This window comes from Panulirus ornatus, chromosome 51 (assembly GCF_036320965.1).
Source record: "Panulirus ornatus isolate Po-2019 chromosome 51, ASM3632096v1, whole genome shotgun sequence".
In the NCBI taxonomy this organism is placed as follows: domain Eukaryota; kingdom Metazoa; phylum Arthropoda; class Malacostraca; order Decapoda; family Palinuridae; genus Panulirus; species Panulirus ornatus.
Genome location: NC_092274.1, coordinates 8,722,797 through 8,740,540, shown reverse-complemented (window position 1 = coordinate 8,740,540; position 17,744 = coordinate 8,722,797). Strand labels below are relative to the sequence as shown.

The 17,744-nt window shown below is 41.0% G+C and overlaps 1 protein-coding gene across 1 annotated transcript in view; it reads left to right on the top strand.

Annotated features, from left to right (window-relative positions):
- The window catches only part of LOC139764923 (E3 ubiquitin-protein ligase UHRF1-like), a 116,043-nt gene that overhangs the window by 65,301 nt on the left and 32,998 nt on the right, over nt 1-17,744 (top strand). The window contains exon 8 of the mRNA XM_071692002.1: nt 3,856-4,067. Within this exon, the coding sequence (XP_071548103.1) occupies nt 3,856-4,067 (212 nt within the window). The remainder of the gene's footprint in view (nt 1-3,855; nt 4,068-17,744) is intronic.

The window sequence follows — 17,744 nt, the reverse complement described above, 5'->3', positions numbered from 1 at the left end:
TATGCTCTCTGCCTTGCAATATTTCAGAACCATCATGGATGGATAGGAGAATAGGACTAATTTGCCAAAGAAAACATATAAGAAATTTAGATCAATGGGAAATATGAAAATTGCCGGAATTAATCAAAATCCAAAGAGAGTGTAAGAAAGCCATAAGACAGAGTATATGTGAGGAAGAAAAGAATTTCCTTGAAAGTTAAGAATCCTAAGGAATTCTTCAAATATAAAAGACAATGGAAGGCGGTAAAAGAAGCAATTGGACCATAGTAAAAGAAGGAATTGGACCATTATGAACTGAACATGATACACTAATTACTGACAACAAGGAAGGTGTAACCATGCTCCATTATTCCTTTAACACCATATTCACAATCGAAGAAACGTCTCGAATACCGCAACCTATAAAAATGTGTAAAGGATCTGATGAAGAAGAGTTTAAGATTAGAGAAATAAAGAGCTCTGAAGTACTTGAATACCTGGACCAATTAAATCCTAACAAATCCAATGGCCCAGATAACTTTTTAAAGGTCAGGAGACAGCTGATATACCCCATATCAAAAATATTCAAGCAATCTCTATAGTATAGTTAGGTGCCAACTGACTGGAAACTAGCAAATGTTACTCTTATGTATATTAGAAAGGAGACAAAGACACAAAAAGTGTGCCTTTAAGTACTGCCTAATTAGCCTTACGTCAGTGTTCAGTAAAACTATGGAAAAAATAATGAGATAAAATTTTAATGTTTCTAGAGCACGGAATCATATCGGACAACCAGCACAGTTTCTGCAATAGGAGATCCTGCCTGACAAATTTCTTGGAATTTTTTAATGTTATGTGTCAGAATTGAGACAAAAAAGTACTGTCTGATGTAGTATATTTAGATTTCCAAAATGGTTTTGATAAAGTACCTCACAAGAGATTTTTACATTAACTCAAAGCATACACTGATAGGATCAGAGACAGGCTTACTGGAAGAAAGCAGTGTGTAGTATTGAATAGCAAAGCCTCGGATTGGTTAGACGTAATGAGTGGTGTGCCACAGGGGTCGGTCCTTGGCTCAATTCTTTTCATAATATACATTAACGACCTGGAACTCAGTCTCATATTTAAGATCACAAATCTGCTGACAGTACTAAACTAGGAGGTAGAGCTGTTAACAGGCAGGACTGCAAAATGATTCAAAGAGATCTTAGCTTACTAGCAGAGTGGTCATACAGATGACAAATGAAATTTAATGTAGACAAGTGTAAAGTAATGCACTTTGGAGACAAGAATATACGTTCCCACTACAAACTACTCGGAAACTCTAACTAAAGTAGATGAAGAAAAGGACCTTGGAGTTGTCATTAGCAACAATCTGAAATACTCTAAACAGTGTCAAGCAGCAAGTGAAAATGGCAATCAAATGTTAGCTTTCATCGCCAGAAACATAGATTACAAGACACTAGAAACAATTCTATCATTTTATGATTCTCTAGTAAGACTACACCTTGAATATGCAGTCCAGTTTTGTTCCCCAAACTATAGAAAAAGAGAAGGAAAAATTAGAACAAGTACAGAGATGGCATACAAAGAGAAAGGCTAAAACTACTGGATCTCTTCTCCTTTAAAAACATGACTTTGTGATGACTTTATCCAAGCATCTAAGATTCTGAACAGGTTCGATAAAGTGAATCATGAACATCATTTTGAAATACCATTCAAAATTATGAACAAGTTCGATAGAGTAAATCACGAACAGCACTTCAAAATACAGGAAAATACTGTTAACAGGCCAGATGGAATAAAATTCAAAGCTGAAAAATGTAGTACGGACATGGGAAAAAGCTTCTTTTCCTATAGGTGTGTTGAATTACTGGAGTAAGTTACCATCAGATTTAGTGAATGTTAAGACTATATAAATACCTTCAAAAGTTGTTTAGACAGATATTTTTCAACTTCAGATATAGTCTGAGAAAAACACCAGAAATAAACTGTATAAATGACAGCGGTAATTGGGACACTAGAAGACTAATATGCAGCAGTAGGGAGTTGTGATGGCTTATAAAACTGCTGAGCAGAATTACTTTTTTCTCTCTCTCTTTACCAGACAACCCAGTCGTGGCCCAATCATGCCTCCTGTTGTCTGTCTTTCTCATATAAACTCATGTAAAGTTAGTAGGTGCCTTCAACAAGCTTATACGTCAGTAGCCTGAACACTCACTTTTATCCCTCTTGCCTTTATACGTTGGCACTATATGTGCAGTCCACCAATCCTCAGGCACCTCACCTTGGTCCCTGCCTACAATGAAAACTTTAGCTAACCATTCAACTAAACAGTTATCCTCCTAAGAAATTCAACTGCAATACCATCCACTCCATCTGCCTTGCCACACTTCATTTTATGTAATACTTTCACCACCTCTTTTCTTGTCTCCAAACTACTTTCCATGACTCTCACTTTGCATACCACCCCAGTCCAAACACCTTACATCTGCCGTTCTATCATCAGATACATTCAGTAGTCCTTCAGAATGCTCCATCTCCTCCTCACTTCATCACTACCTGTAACCACACCCACATCTGCCTCTTCCACTGATGTTCCCATTTGTTTCCTTGTTTTTCACAGACTATTAACCTTCCAAAACATATTATTCTCCTTAAACTTTTCTGCTACTTGCCAACTCCAGCTCTCATTTACCCTCTTTTTCAACCCCTGCACCTTTCTCTTAACCTCTCGCAGCTTTCTCTTACATCTCTCCCAATCATTTACACTCATTCTCTCCATATACTCCCCATATATACCCTTTGAGTGAAGGTAGAAATTAATCAAGTTTTGAAAGTTTTTGTATACCTGACTCATAAAGGAAGAAAGGTTATATGAAGAGGGAAGGACAAAAGAAGGAAGAGAATTCTACAGCTTAGCTGTTTGAGGGAAGGAGGTATCATGACAGCTAAACCTCAAGTGTCCTGTCTCCACACAGCTATGGGAAACAGCAGCCAAATGTTTGCCATGGTCCCAACCTTGGGATTGGGGACATGCAAGCTATTTGTGAGAACAATGGTCAAAATAATGCCTGTAGAATAGAGAGAGCATATTAACCTTTTTTGCCTCTCCCTTGAAAGGTCACTGGCAGAGGGCAACTCCAGAACAGTGTTAACAGAGGCAGCAAGGTTCAAATGTGTCCAAAAAAATTAAAAAATTCCCAGCGCTCCTCAGGTGTTTGTCCGTATTTAAAAGGATTACCCTGATGAAGTTGGGTAGTACCTCCCCCTTTATTTCCCCTCCTAGAGGGTATATTTTATCCCTGGGGATAGGGGAGAAAGAATACTTCCCACGTATTCCCTGCGTGTCGTAGAAGGCGACTAAAAGGGGAGGGAGCGGGGGGCTGGAAATCCTCCCCTCTCATTATTTTTTTTTAATTTTCCAAAAGAAGGAATAGAGAAGGGGGCCAGGTGAGGATATTCCCTTAAAGGCCCAGTTCTCTGTTCTTAACGCTACCTCGCTAACGCGGGAAATGGCGAATAGTTTGAAAGAAAAACGAGGGTATATTGATGAGGTCACCATGTGAAGGTTGGGTGAAACTTAAATATTCTAGAAAACTAGTGTATCCTCTTGTGGTACTGAAACTTAAAAACTTTCCCCCAATTTTTAGCCTATTCACAGTAGCAGCACCTCAAAACCTCATTGGTTATGATACTGCCATGTCAGTCGCTGTTATAAACAAAATATCTGAAAAAGTTGGCCAAAGTCGTCAGTTATGCTGAAATTTAAGGAAAGTGCTAAGAGTGTCATTTGTTACCTTTCCAGAAGACACTTTAATTTAGTTCTATATACAAGCTACTCGTAGTAGAATTCCTTGAGTCATTTTTCAGGCTTCAGAAGCTGGTGTTCACCGTCCACATGTTGCTGGCATCCATGGACGGGAAAATGAAGGTGCGTACAGCATAGTGTTGTCTGGGGGCTATGAAGATGATGAAGATAATGGTGACTCCTTCACGTACACTGGCTCTGGGGGTAGGGATCTCTCTGGCAATAAAAGAACTGCTGAACAGTCATGTGACCAACAGCTTACAAGGATGAACAGGTAAGGGCCTATAGATTTTGAGAAGTTATTCTAACTTGACAGATGAGATGAGTTTGTAAAGTAAGAAGTTAGGATGTGCTTAAAGTGCTCTATAGGCAATTATTCACTTTTGCAAATAGAACATAAACTAAAGATATGTATGAATGAACTGAACTTGATCGTCATTGTAGCCAAATATATTGGTAGAATTCTTATATTTACTGTAGAGGCCATAAAAGAAAATTAGGAGAATTGGTGGAACAGTCAGTAATAGTTAAGTTCTTTTTATAGTTAGTTGCCAAATGGTGCTTATGCTCATAAAGAAATGAAGAAATATGGAGGGATTCGGTAGGGTTCTATTCATAGGTGATTCACCAAGGGAAGAGAGTGAAGGAGAGTATAAAGTTAGAGGGCAAAGAATAAGAGACATGAAATGAGGTAAGAGGATGGACCAGCCCCACCAGTATTGCAGAGGTCAGGAGGTTTACATGAGAAAGAAAGACAACAGGAGGCTTGATTGGCTACGACTGGGTTGTGTGAAGAAAAAAAAAATTTAACTTTACAAGAAAATGTAGTTCCGCTCAGCCGTTTTTTAAAACTCTCTTTGGATTTTGATTAATTCCTGGTGATTTTCATCAGTTCCCATTGAATTGAATTTCTTATAAGTTTTTTCTTTTGAGAAATTAGTCCTCCTCTTCTCTTATTCATCCATGATGGTTTTGAAAGTTCTCTTCATAATTCATGGTAGAAATGTTAAACTGAAAATAATGTGTACAAATGCAAATAGACTGGTAATGAATGGGAAGGAGCTGGAATACAGTGATTGACTTTGGAAAAATGCCCCTGGTATTCTTGGAGCTGTGGAGACAAATCATACCAAAGAGAAAAGATCTTACAAAAACTTTTTGGTCCAGAGGGACACATGATAGTAAGTAAAGAAAGAGAAGACAGAGCAGGAGGATTGGCCACGTTAATAACACTCATAAGTTTCAGGAAGTACTGGAAGATGGCCCACTCAAACATTACATAATGGGAATCGTAGCTGTGAGAAGGAAGTGCAGCATCGTATTGAAGATACATAATCCTCTGAAGAGTTTCAGTGAGCCTAAACACATTTGGTGATGACAGTGAAGGATCATTGAGAATGGTACTTAAGGTAGTGAAGCTTGCACTTCTTAGAGATGATTAAGTATTGATATTAGGGAATTTACTTATAAAGAGCATGGGGGCCAGAAATCCTCCCCTCCTTGTATTTTTTAACTTTCTAAAATGGGAAACAGAAGAAGGAGTCACGCGGGGAGTGTTCATCCTCCTCGAAGGCTCAGACTGGGGTGTCTAAATGTGTGTGGATGTAACCAAGATGTGAAAAAAGGAGAGATAGGTAGTATGTTTGAGGAAAGGAACCTGGATGTTTTGGCTCTGAGTGAAACAAAGCTCAAGGGTAAAGGGGAAGAGTGGTTTGGGAATGTCTTGGGAGTAAAGTCAGGGGTTAGTGAGAGGACAAGAGCAAGGGAAGGAGTAGCAGTACTCCTGAAACAGGAGTTGTGGGAGTATGTGATAGAATGTAAGAAAGTAAATTCTTGATTAATATGGGTAAAACTGAAAGTTGATGGAGAGAGATGGGTGATTATTGGTGCATATGCACCTGGGCATGAGAAGAAAGATCATGAGAGGCAAGTGTTTTGGGAGCAGCTGAATGAGTGTGTTAGTGGTTTTGATGCACGAGACCGGGTTATAGTGATGGGTGATTTGAATGCAAAGGTGAGTAATGTGGCAGTTGAGGGAATAATTGGTATACATGGGGTGTTCAGTGTTGTAAATGGAAATGGTGAAGAGCTTGTAGATTTATGTGCTGAAAAAGGACTGGTGATTGGGAATACCTGGTTTAAAAAGCGAGATATACATAAGTATACGTATGTAAGTAGGAGAGATGGCCAGAGAGCGTTATTGGATTACGTGTTAATTGACAGGCGCGCGAAAGAGAGACTTTTGGATGTTAATGTGCTGAGAGGTGCAACTGGAGGGATGTCTGATCATTATCTTGTGGAGGCTAAGGTGAAGATTTGTATGGGTTTTCAGAAAAGAAGAGTGAATGTTGGGGTGAAGAGGGTGGTGAGAGTAAGTGAGCTTGGGAAGGAGACTTGTGTGAGGAAGTACCAGGAGAGACTGAGTACAGAATGGAAAAAGGTGAGAACAATGGAAGTAAGGGGAGTGGGGGAGGAATGGGAAGTATTTAGGGAATCAGTGATGGATTGCACAAAAGATGCTTGTGGCATGAGAAGAGTGGGAGGTGGGTTGATTAGAAAGGGTAGTGAGTGGTGGGATGAAGAAGTAAGATTATTAGTGAAAGAGAAGAGAGAGGCATTTGGACGAATTTTGCAGGGAAAAAATGCAATTGAGTGGGAGATGTATAAAAGAAAGAGACAGGAGGTCAAGAAAAAGGTGCAAGAGGTGAAAAAGAGGGCAAATGAGAGTTAGGGTGAGAGAGTATCATTAAATTTTAGGGAGAATAAAAAGATGTTCTGGAAGGAGGTAAATAAAGTGCGTAAGACAAGGGAGCAAATGGGAACTTCAGTGAAGGGCGCAAATGGGGAGGTGATAACAAGTAGTGGTGATGTGATAAGGAGATGGAGTGAGTATTTTGAAGGTTTGTTGAATGTGTTTGATGATAGAGTGGCAGATATAGGGTGTTTTGGTCAAGGTGGTGTGCAAAGTGAGAGGGTTAGGGAAAATGATTTGGTAAACAGAGAAGAGGTAGTAAAAGCTTTGCGGAAGATGAGAGCCGGCAAGGCAGCAGGTTTGGATGGTATTGCAGTAGAATTTATTAAAAAAGGGGGTGACTGTATTATTGACTGGTTGGTAAGGTTGTTTAATGTATGTATGACTCATGGTGAGGTGCCTGAGGATTGGCGGAATGCGTGCATAGTGCCATTGTACAAAGGCAAAGGGGATAAGAGTGAGTGCTCAAATTACAGAGGTATAAGTTTGTTGAGTATTCCTGGTAAATTATATGGGAGGGTATTGATTGAGAGGGTGAAGGCATGTACAGAGCATCAGATTGGGGAAGAGCAGTGTGGTTTCAGAAGTGGTAGAGGATGTGTGGATCAGGTGTTTGCTTTGAAGAATGTATGTGAGAAATACTTAGAAAAGCAAATGGATATGTATGTAGCATTTATGGATCTGGAGAAGGCATATGATAGAGTTGATAGAGATGCTCTGTGGAAGGTATTAAGAATATATGGTGTGGGAGCAAGTTGTTAGAAGCAGTGAAAAGTTTTTATCGAGAATGTAAGGCATGTGTACGTGTAGGAAGAGAGGAAAGTGATTGGTTCTCAGTGAATGTAGGTTTGCAGCAGGGGTGTGTGATGTCTCCATGGTTGTTTAATTTGTTTATGGATGGGGTTGTTAGGGAGGTGAATGCAAGAGTTTTGGAAAGAAGGGCAAGTATGAAGTCTGTTGGGGATGAGAGAGCTTGGGAAGTGAGTCAGTTGTTGTTCGCTGATGATACAGCGCTGGTGGCTGATTCATGTGAGAAACTGCAGAAGCTGGTGACTGAGTTTGGTAAAGTGTGTGAAAGAAGAAAGTTAAGAGTAAATGTGAATAAGAGCAAGGTAATTAGGTACAGTAGGGTTGAGGGTCAAGTCAATTGGGAGGTAAGTTTGAGTGGAGAAAAACTGGAGGAAGTAAAGTGTTTTAGATATCTGGGAGTGGATCTGGCAGCGGATGGAACCATGGAAGCGGAAGTGGATCATAGGGTGGGGGAGGGGGCGAAAATCCTGGGGGCCTTGAAGAATGTGTGAAAGTCGAGAACATTATCTCGGAAAGCAAAAATGGGTATGTTTGAAGGAATAGTGGTTCCAACAATGTTGTATGGTTGCGAGGCGTGGGCTATGGATAGAGTTGTGCGCAGGAGGATGGATGTGCTGGAAATGAGATGTTTGAGGACAATGTGTGGTGTGAGGTGGTTTGATCGAGTAAGTAACATAAGGGTAAGAGAGATGTGTGGAAATAAAAAGAGCGTGGTTGAGAGAGCAGAAGAGGGTGTTCTGAAATGGTTTGGGCACATGGAGAGAATGAGTGAGGAAAGATTGACCAATAGGGATATATGTGTCGGAGGTGGAGGGAACGAGGAGAAGTGGGAGACCAAATTGGAGGTGGAAAGATGGAGTGAAAAAGATTTTGTGTGATCGGGGCCTGAACATGCAGGAGGGTGAAAGGAGGGCAAGGAATAGAGTGAATTGGATCGATGTGGTATACCGGGGTTGACGTGCTGTCAGTGGATTGAATCAGGGCATGTGAAGCGTCTGGGGTAAACCATGGAAAGCTGTGTAGGTATGTATATTTGCGTGTGTGGACGTATGTATATACATGTGTATGGGGGTGGGTTGGGCCATTTCTTTCTTCTGTTTCCTTGCGCTACCTCGCAAACGCGGGAGACAGCGACAAAGCAAAAAAAAAAAAAAAAAAAAAAAAAACTTATAAAGAGATTGACAAGGGGAATTTAGATTTTCATGGAAACACAAATTCTCTTGAGTTTGTGTGGAAAAATTTCCTGTACCAGCATGTCACTGACGATACTGGAATCTGAGGGACTGATATACCATCATTGTTAGAGCTTTTATTCTCACAAAATAGCATGGAAATCGATAGTAATGTATATGATATACCATATGGAAACAGAGAGTATGTAACACTTGAGTTTATGAGGTAATTTATTTACAAATGTGTTTACCATTTCCTGTGTCATTGAGACATTGCCAAGAAAGGATGAAGAATGCCCTTGTTTGTTCACATTGACTCCCTAGCTGTTGTATATAATGCACAGAAACTAGAGCTTCTCCATAGACCTTTCTGTAGTTTCCCATGACCACCTCAAATGCTCTGGTTCAGCCCATTAACAGCACATTGATCCCTGTATACATATTCAGGGATATTTCAGCACACCCACTTCAGCTCTGTCATCCATTCTCCTCTTGCTAACACCCCTCTCTGATTTCTAACTTTGTCACCCCTTCTCACACTTCATATTGTCCACAAGCATTTCATTTTCAACTCATTCACTCTCTTCTCTGCTTTTTCATTTAGGATCTATGCTTCCCATCCATAGAGCACCATCAGTATTTACTACTGAGCTGTCAGGTACACCCATCTTTGCCTTAACAGACAGTGACTTCAATTTCCACACTCCTCAGTGCACCCAGCCTGTGCCCCCTCACCCATCCATAGTTCCATCCACCGCCGTGTCCATTTCCTGGTATCTAAGACTCCCCACTTCCTCTAGGTTCACTCCATTGAAACTCACTCTCTAACTGACCTGTTTCTGTCCCTTGCTTATTCTCCTTATTTATTAATTCAAGGTAACTATCAGCTTCCCCCTTTCACACACGATCCCAAATTCTGACACCAGTTTATGCAGTTCCTCTCTCAAGTCTGCCACTGGAGCAATGTCATCTGCAAACAGAACCCCTGACTGTAGTAAAGGAGGAAATAGAATAAGTAGTGATAAAATCGTGCAGTTCTTTTTAGAGCATAGTCTTAATTCTTTTGCTTTCTTGATGGTTCAGACAGTTCATTCCCATGATTTTCTTTATGGAATGTTTTTAAATAGGTTTTGGCATGCTTTGGTTATAACCATACTATACAGCACTGTTCAAATGGTTCTTGCATTGAACATTTTCATCATCTACTTCCATCTCATAGTTTAGGTCTGCACTATGACTGTACTCATTATTTGACTCGTTATTTTTTTTTTCAGCAAGGTGTCCAAATTCCAGCTTTTCATTTTTTATTACTCCTTTGTCTTTAACATCTATTCTGCAAGCATAATGAAAAAAACAAAATTGCAAATTTTCTCCTCAGTAAAATGATAGCATTCAGATATAAGAGATGCACTGAAAGTTATATCAATCCCTTTGTTTTGGCTAGTTCCATTGATGAGCGATGAGCAGAGGGAGGTGTGAATGATACGTTTGACTGCTCCCAATAAGAGAGGAGAATATGGAGATGGTGCTCCTTTCTGTTGAACTTGCTTTTCCATTGTACTCATATTTCATATGCAGACACAGTATTGATGGTAAATTACCTGAATGCATATAGAAATGTTACATTCCTTATGTGGCAAGGACGTGAAAGGATTTGTTTCTCTTTGTATTTTGAACTTAGGTTCACACTCTACTCCTCTTTTACACAGGCAGTGTTGGTGATGGGTAACATGAATATGTTTAGAATTACAGTATTACACCACATGCTAAAGATAAGTGTGAGGAACTTGTGCCTTCCATTTCATTCTGTAGTTCTCTACATCCCATGATTACATATAGAGAAAATCTGATGCAGTTGGTATGTGAGGGTAGTGGGTATGCTTTCCTTGCAGTCCTCCCTCCCTTTTACATAATCTTGCTAAAATCAATCTCAAAGTCATGTAGTTCTTCACATTTCTTAATGTTATTCTTCTTCATTTTATAAGTGTCCCTCCTGATGTCCCTGAGTAAAACAAAGCTCAAGCAAAGGGGAAGAAATGGTTTGGGAATGTCTTAGAAGTGAAGTCAGGGGTTAGTGTGAGGGCAAAAGCTAAGGAGGGGGTAGCACTACTGCTGAAGCAGGGGTTGTGGGAATGTGTGAAAGAATGTAAGGAAATAAGCTCCTGACTGATGTGGGTGATTACATTAGTGCTAATGCACCTGGCCATGAAAAGAAAGATCATGATTGACAAGTGTCTGGGGAGCATCTGAATAAGTGTGTCAGCAGTTTTGATGCAGGAGACTGATTAGTGATGGATGATTTAAATGTGAAGGTGAGTAATGTGGCAATTGAGGATATAATTGAGAAGCATGGGGTATTCAGTAAGGTGAATGGAAATGATGAACACCTTGTGGAGTTGTGTGCTGAAAAAGGACTGGTGATTAGGAATAAGTGAATTACAAAGAGAGGGAGACACAGGCATATGTGGGTTAGTAGGAAAGATGGAAAGTAGGCATTACTGAATTACATATTTGATAGTTGGGGAAAAGAGATTCTTGGACGTGGAAATGCTGGGAGAAGTTGGTGGGATTTCTGATTATTACCTGGTGTAGAGGTTTTCGGAAAAAAGGAAACGACATGGATGAGAAGAGGATGGTGAATGTGTTTGAGCTTGGAAAAGAGACTTGTTAGAGGAAATGCCCCAAGACGCTGAATATAGAATGGCAAGAGGTGAGTGAACAAAGTTAGGGGAGTGGGTGAGGAATGAAAGTTTGTAAAGAAGGAGTGCTGGCATGTGCAAAAGAATTATATGGCATGCACAGGGTGGGTGGTGAACAGGTGCGAAAGGGTAGTGAGTGCTGGGATGGTGAAGTAAAGTTGCTAGTGAAAGAAAAGACAGAGGCATGCATATATATATATATATATATATATATATATATATATATATATATATATATATATATATATATATATATATATATATATAATGAGATGTTTGAGGACAATGTGTGGTGTGAGGTGGTTTGATCGAGTAAGTAACGTAAGGGTAAGAGAGATGTGTGGAAATAAAAAGAGCGTGGTTGAGAGAGTAGAAGAGGGTGTTTTGAAATGGTTTAGTCACATGGAGAGAATGAGTGAGGAAAGATTAACCAAGAGGATATATGTGTCGGAGATGGAGGGAACGAGGAGAAGAGGGAGACCAAATTGGAGGTGGAAAGATGGAGTGAAAAAGATTTTGTGTGATCTAGGGCCTGAACATGCAGGAGGGTGAAAGGAGGGCAAGGAATAGAGTGAATTGGAGCGATGTGGTATACCGGGGTTGACGTGCTGTCAGTGGATTGAATCAAGGCATGTGAAGCGTCTGGGGTAAACCATGGAAAGCTGTGTAGGTATGTATATTTGCGTGTGTGGACGTATGTATATACATGTGTATGGGGGTGGGTTGGGCCATCTCTTTCGTCTGTTTCCTTGCGCTACCTCGCAAACGCGGGAGACAGCGACAAAGCAAAATATATATATATATATATATATATATATATATATTTTTTTTTTTTTTTCTGTCTCCCGCGATTGCGAGGTAGCGCAAGGAAACAGACGAAAGAAATGGCCCAACCCACCCCCATACACATGTATATACATACGTCCACACACGCAAATATACATACCTACACAGCTTTCCATGGTTTACCCCAGACACTTCACATGCCCTGATTCAATCCACTGACAGCACGTCAACCCCGGTATACCACATCGATCCAATTCACTCTATTCCTTGCCCTCCTTTCACCCTCCTGCATGTTCAGGCCCCGATCACACAAAATCTTTTTCACTCCATCTTTCCACCTCCAATTTGGTCTCCTACTTCTCCTCGTTCCCTCCACCTCCGACACATATATCCTCTTGGTCAATCTTTCCTCACTCATTCTCTCCATGTGCCCAAACCATTTCAAAACACTCTCTTCTGCTCTCTCAACCACGCTCTTTTTATTTCCACACATCTCTCTTACCCTTACGTTACTTACTCGATCAAACCACCTCACACCACACATTGTCCTCAAACATCTCATTTCCAGCACATCCATCCTCCTGCGCACAACTCTATCCATAGCCCACGCCTCGCAACCATACAACATTGTTGGAACCACTGTTCCTTCAAACATACCCATTTTTGCTTTCCGAGATAATGTTCTCGACTTCCACACATTCTTCAAGGCTCCCAGAATTTTCGCCCCCTCCCCCACCCTATGATCCACTTCCGCTTCCATGGTTCCATCCGCTGCCAGATCCACTCCCAGATATCTAAAACACTTTACTTCCTCCAGTTTTTCTCCATTCAAACTCACCTCCCAATTGAATTGACCCTCAACCCTACTGTACCTAATAACCTTGCTCTTATTCACATTACCTCTTAACTTTCTTCTTTCACACACTTTACCAAACTCAGTCACCAGCTTCTGCAGTTTCTCACATGAATCAGCCACCAGCGCTGTATCATCAGCGAACAACAACTGACTCACTTCCCAAGCTCTCTCATCCACAACAGACTTCATACTTGCCCCTCTTTCCAAAACTCTTGCATTCACCTCCCTAACAACCCCATCCATAAACAAATTAAACAACCATGGAGACATCACACACCCCTGCCGCAAACCTACATTCACTGAGAACCAATCACTTTCCTCTCTTCCTACACGTACACATGCCTTACATCCTCGATAAAAACTTTTCACTGCTTCTAACAACTTGCCTCCCACACCATATATTCTTAATACCTTCCACAGAGCATCTCTATCAACTCTACCATATGCCTTCTCCAGATCCATAAATGCTACATACAAATCCATTTGCTTTTCTAAGTATTTCTCACATACATTCTTCAAAGCAAACACTTCATCCACACATCCTCTACCACTTCTGAAACCACACTGCTCTTCCCCAATCTGATGCTCTGTACATGCCTTCACCCTCTCAATCAATACCCTCCCATATAATTTACCAGGAATACTCAACAAACTTATACCTCTGTAATTTGAGCACTCACTCTTATCCCCTTTGCCTTTGTACAATGGCACTATGCACACATTCCGCCAATCCTCAGGCACCTCACCATGAGTCATACATACATTAAATAACCTTACCAACCAGTCAACAATACAGTCACCCCCTTTTTTAATAAATTCCACTGCAATACCATCCAAACCTGCTGCCTTGCCGGCTTTCATCTTCCGCAAAGCTTTTACTACCTCTTCTCTGTTTACCAAATCATTTTCCCTAACCCTCTCACTTTGCACACCACCTCGACCAAAACACCCTATATCTGCCACTCTATCATCAAACACATTCAACAAACCTTCAAAATACTCACTCCATCTCCTTCTCACATCACCACTACTTGTTATCACCTCCCCATTTGCGCCCTTCACTGAAGTTCCCATTTGCTCCCTTGTTTTACGCACTTTATTTACCTCCTTCCAGAACATCTTTTTATTCTCCCTAAAATTTAACGATACTCTCTCACCCCAACTCTCATTTGCCCTCTTTTTCACCTCTTGCACCTTTCTCTTGACCTCCTGTCTCTTTCTTTTATACATCTCCCACTCAATTGCATTTTTTCCCTGCAAAAATCATCCAAATGCCTCTCTCTTCTCTTTCACTAATAATCTTACTTCTTCATCCCACCACTCACTACCCTTTCTAATCAACCCACCTCCCACTCTTCTCATGCCACAAGCATCTTTTGCGCAATCCATCACTGATTCCCTAAATACATCCCATTCCTCCCCCACTCCCCTTACTTCCATTGTTCTCACCTTTTTCCATTCTGTACTCAGTCTCTCCTGGTACTTCCTCACACAAGTCTCCTTCTCAAGCTCACTTACTCTCACCACCCTCTTCACCCCAACATTCACTCTTCTTTTCTGAAAACCCATACAAATCTTCACCTTAGCCTCCACAAGATAATGATCAGACATCCCTCCAGTTGCACCTCTCAGCACATTAACATCCAAAAGTCTCTCTTTCGCGCGCCTGTCAATTAACACGTAATCCAATAACGCTCTCTGGTTATCTCTCCTACTTACATACGTATACTTATGTATATCTCGCTTTTTAAACCAGGTATTCCCAATCACCAGTCCTTTTTCAGCACATAAATCTACAAGCTCTTCACCATTTCCATTTACAACACTGAACACCGCATGTATACCAATTATTCCCTCAACTGCCACATTACTCACCTTTGCATTCAAATCACCCATCACTATATCCCGGTCTCGTCCATCAAAACCACTAACACACTCATTCAGCTGCTCCCAAAACACTTGCCTCTCATGATCTTTCTTCTCATGCCCAGGTGCATATGCACCAATAATCACCCATCTCTCTCCATCAACTTTCAGTTTTACCCATATTAATCGAGAATTTACTTTCTTACATTCTATCACATACTCCCACAACTCCTGTTTCAGGAGTACTGCTACTCCTTCCCTTGCTCTTGTCCTCTCACTAACCCCTGACTTTACTCCCAAGACATTCCCAAACCACTCTTCCCCTTTACCCTTGAGCTTTGTTTCACTCAGAGCCAAAACATCCAGGTTCCTTTCCTCAAACATACTACCTATCTCTCCTTTTTTCACATCTTGGTTACATCCACACACATTTAGACACCCCAGTCTGAGCCTTCGAGGAGGATGAGCACTCCCCGCGTGACTCCTTCTTCTATTTCCCATTTTAGAAAGTTAAAAAAATACAAGGAGGGGAGGATTTCTGGCCCCCCGCTATATATATATATATATATATATATATATATATATATATATATATATATATATATATGTGAAGCGTCTGGGGTAAACCATGGAAAGCTGTGTAGGTATGTATATTTGCGTGTGTGGACGTATGTATATACATGTGTATGGGGGGGGTTGGGCCATTTCTTTCGTCTGTTTCCTTGCGCTACCTCGCAAACGCAGGAGAGAGCGACAAAGTATAATAAAAAAAAATGATATATATATATATATATATATATATATATATATATATATATTTATATTGGGGAAGCACGTCAACCCCGGTATACCACATCGCTCCAATTCACTCTGTTCTTTGCCCTCCTTTCACCCTCCTGCATGTTCAGGCCCCGATCACACAAAATCTTTTTCACTCCATCTTTCCACCTCCAATTTGGTCTCCCTCTTCTCCTCGTTCCCTCCACCTCCGACACATATATCCTCTTGGTCAATCTTTCCTCACTCATTCTCTCCATGTGCCCAAACCATTTCAAAACACTCTCTTCTGCTCTCTCAACCACGCTCTTTTTATTTCCACACATCTCTCTTACCCTTACGTTACTTACTCGATCAAACCACCTCACACCACACATTGTCCTCAAACATCTCATTTCCAGCACATCCATCCTCCTGCGCACAACTCTATCCATAGTCCACGCCTTGCAACCATACAACATTGTTGGAACCACTATTCCTTCAAACATACCCATTTTTGCTTTCCGAGATTATGTTCTCGACTTCCACACATTCTTCAAGGCTCCCAGAATTTTCGCCCCCTCCCCCACCCTATGATCCACTTCCGCTTCCATGGTTCCATCCGCTGCCAGATCCACTCCCAGATATCTAAAACACTTCACTTCCTCCAGTTTTTCTCCATTCAAACTCACCTCCCAATTGAATTGACCCTCAACCCTACTGTACCTAATAACCTTGCTCTTATTCACATTACCTCTTAACTTTCTTCTTTCACACACTTTACCAAACTCAGTCACCAGCTTCTGCAGTTTCTCACATGAATCAGCCACCAGCGCTGTATCATCAGCGAACAACAACTGACTCACTTCCCAAGCTCTCTCATCCCCAACAGACTTCATACTTGCCCCTCTTTCCAAAACTCTTGCATTCACATCCCTAACAACCCCATCCATAAACAAATTAAACAACCATGGAGACATCACACACCCCTGCCGCAAACCTACATTCACTGAGAACCAATCACTTTCCTCTCTTCCTACACGTACACATGCCTTACATCCTCGATAAAAACTTTTCACTACTTCTAACAACTTTCCTCCCACACCATATATTCTTAATACCTTCCACAGAGCATCTCTATCAACTCTATCATATGCCTTCTCCAGATCCATAAATGCTACATACAAATCCATTTGCTTTTCTAAGTATTTCTCACATACATTCTTCAAAGCAAACACCTGATCCACACATCCTCTACCACTTCTGAAACCACACTGCTCTTCCCCAATCTGATGCTCTGTACATGCCTTCACCCTCTCAATCAATACCCTCCCATATAATTTACCAGGAATACTCAACAAACTTATACCTCTGTAATTTGAGCACTCACTCTTATCCCCTTTGCCTTTGTACAATGGCACTATGCACGCATTCCGCCAATCCTCAGGCACCTCACCATGAGTCATACATACATTAAATAACCTTACCAACCAGTCAATAATACAGTCAGCCCCTTTTTTAATAAATTCCACTGCAATACCATCCAAACCTGCTGCCTTGCCGGCTCTCATCTTCCGCAAAGCTTTTACTACCTCTTCTCTGTTTACCAACTCATTTTCCCTAACCCTCGCACTTTGCACACCACCTCGACCAAAACACCCTATATCTGCCACTCTATCATCAAACACATTCAACAAACCTTCAAAATACTCACTCCATCTCCTTCTCACATCACCACTACTTGTTATCACCTCCCCATTTGTGCCCTTCACTAAAGTTCCCATTTGCTCCCTTGTCTTACGCACTTTATATACCTCCTTCCAGAACATCTTTTTATTCTCCCTAAAATTTAATGATACTCTCTCACCCCAACTCTCATTTGCCCTTTTTTTCACCTCTTGCACCTTTCTCTTGACTTCCTGTCTCTTTCTTTTATACGTCTCCCACTCAGTTTCATTTTTTCCCTGCAAAAATTGTCCAAATGCCTCTCTCTTCTCTTTCACTAATACTCTTACTTATTCATCCCTCCACTCATTACCCTTTCTAATCAACCCACCTCCCACTCTTCTCATGCCACAAGCATCTTTTGCGCAATCCATCACTGATACCCTAAATACATCCCATTCCTCCCCCACTCCCCTTACTTCCATTGTTCTCACCTTTTTCCATTCTGTACTCAGTCTCTCCTGGTACTTCCTCACACAAGTCTCCTTCCCAAGCTCACTTACTCTCACCACCCTCTTCACCCCAACAT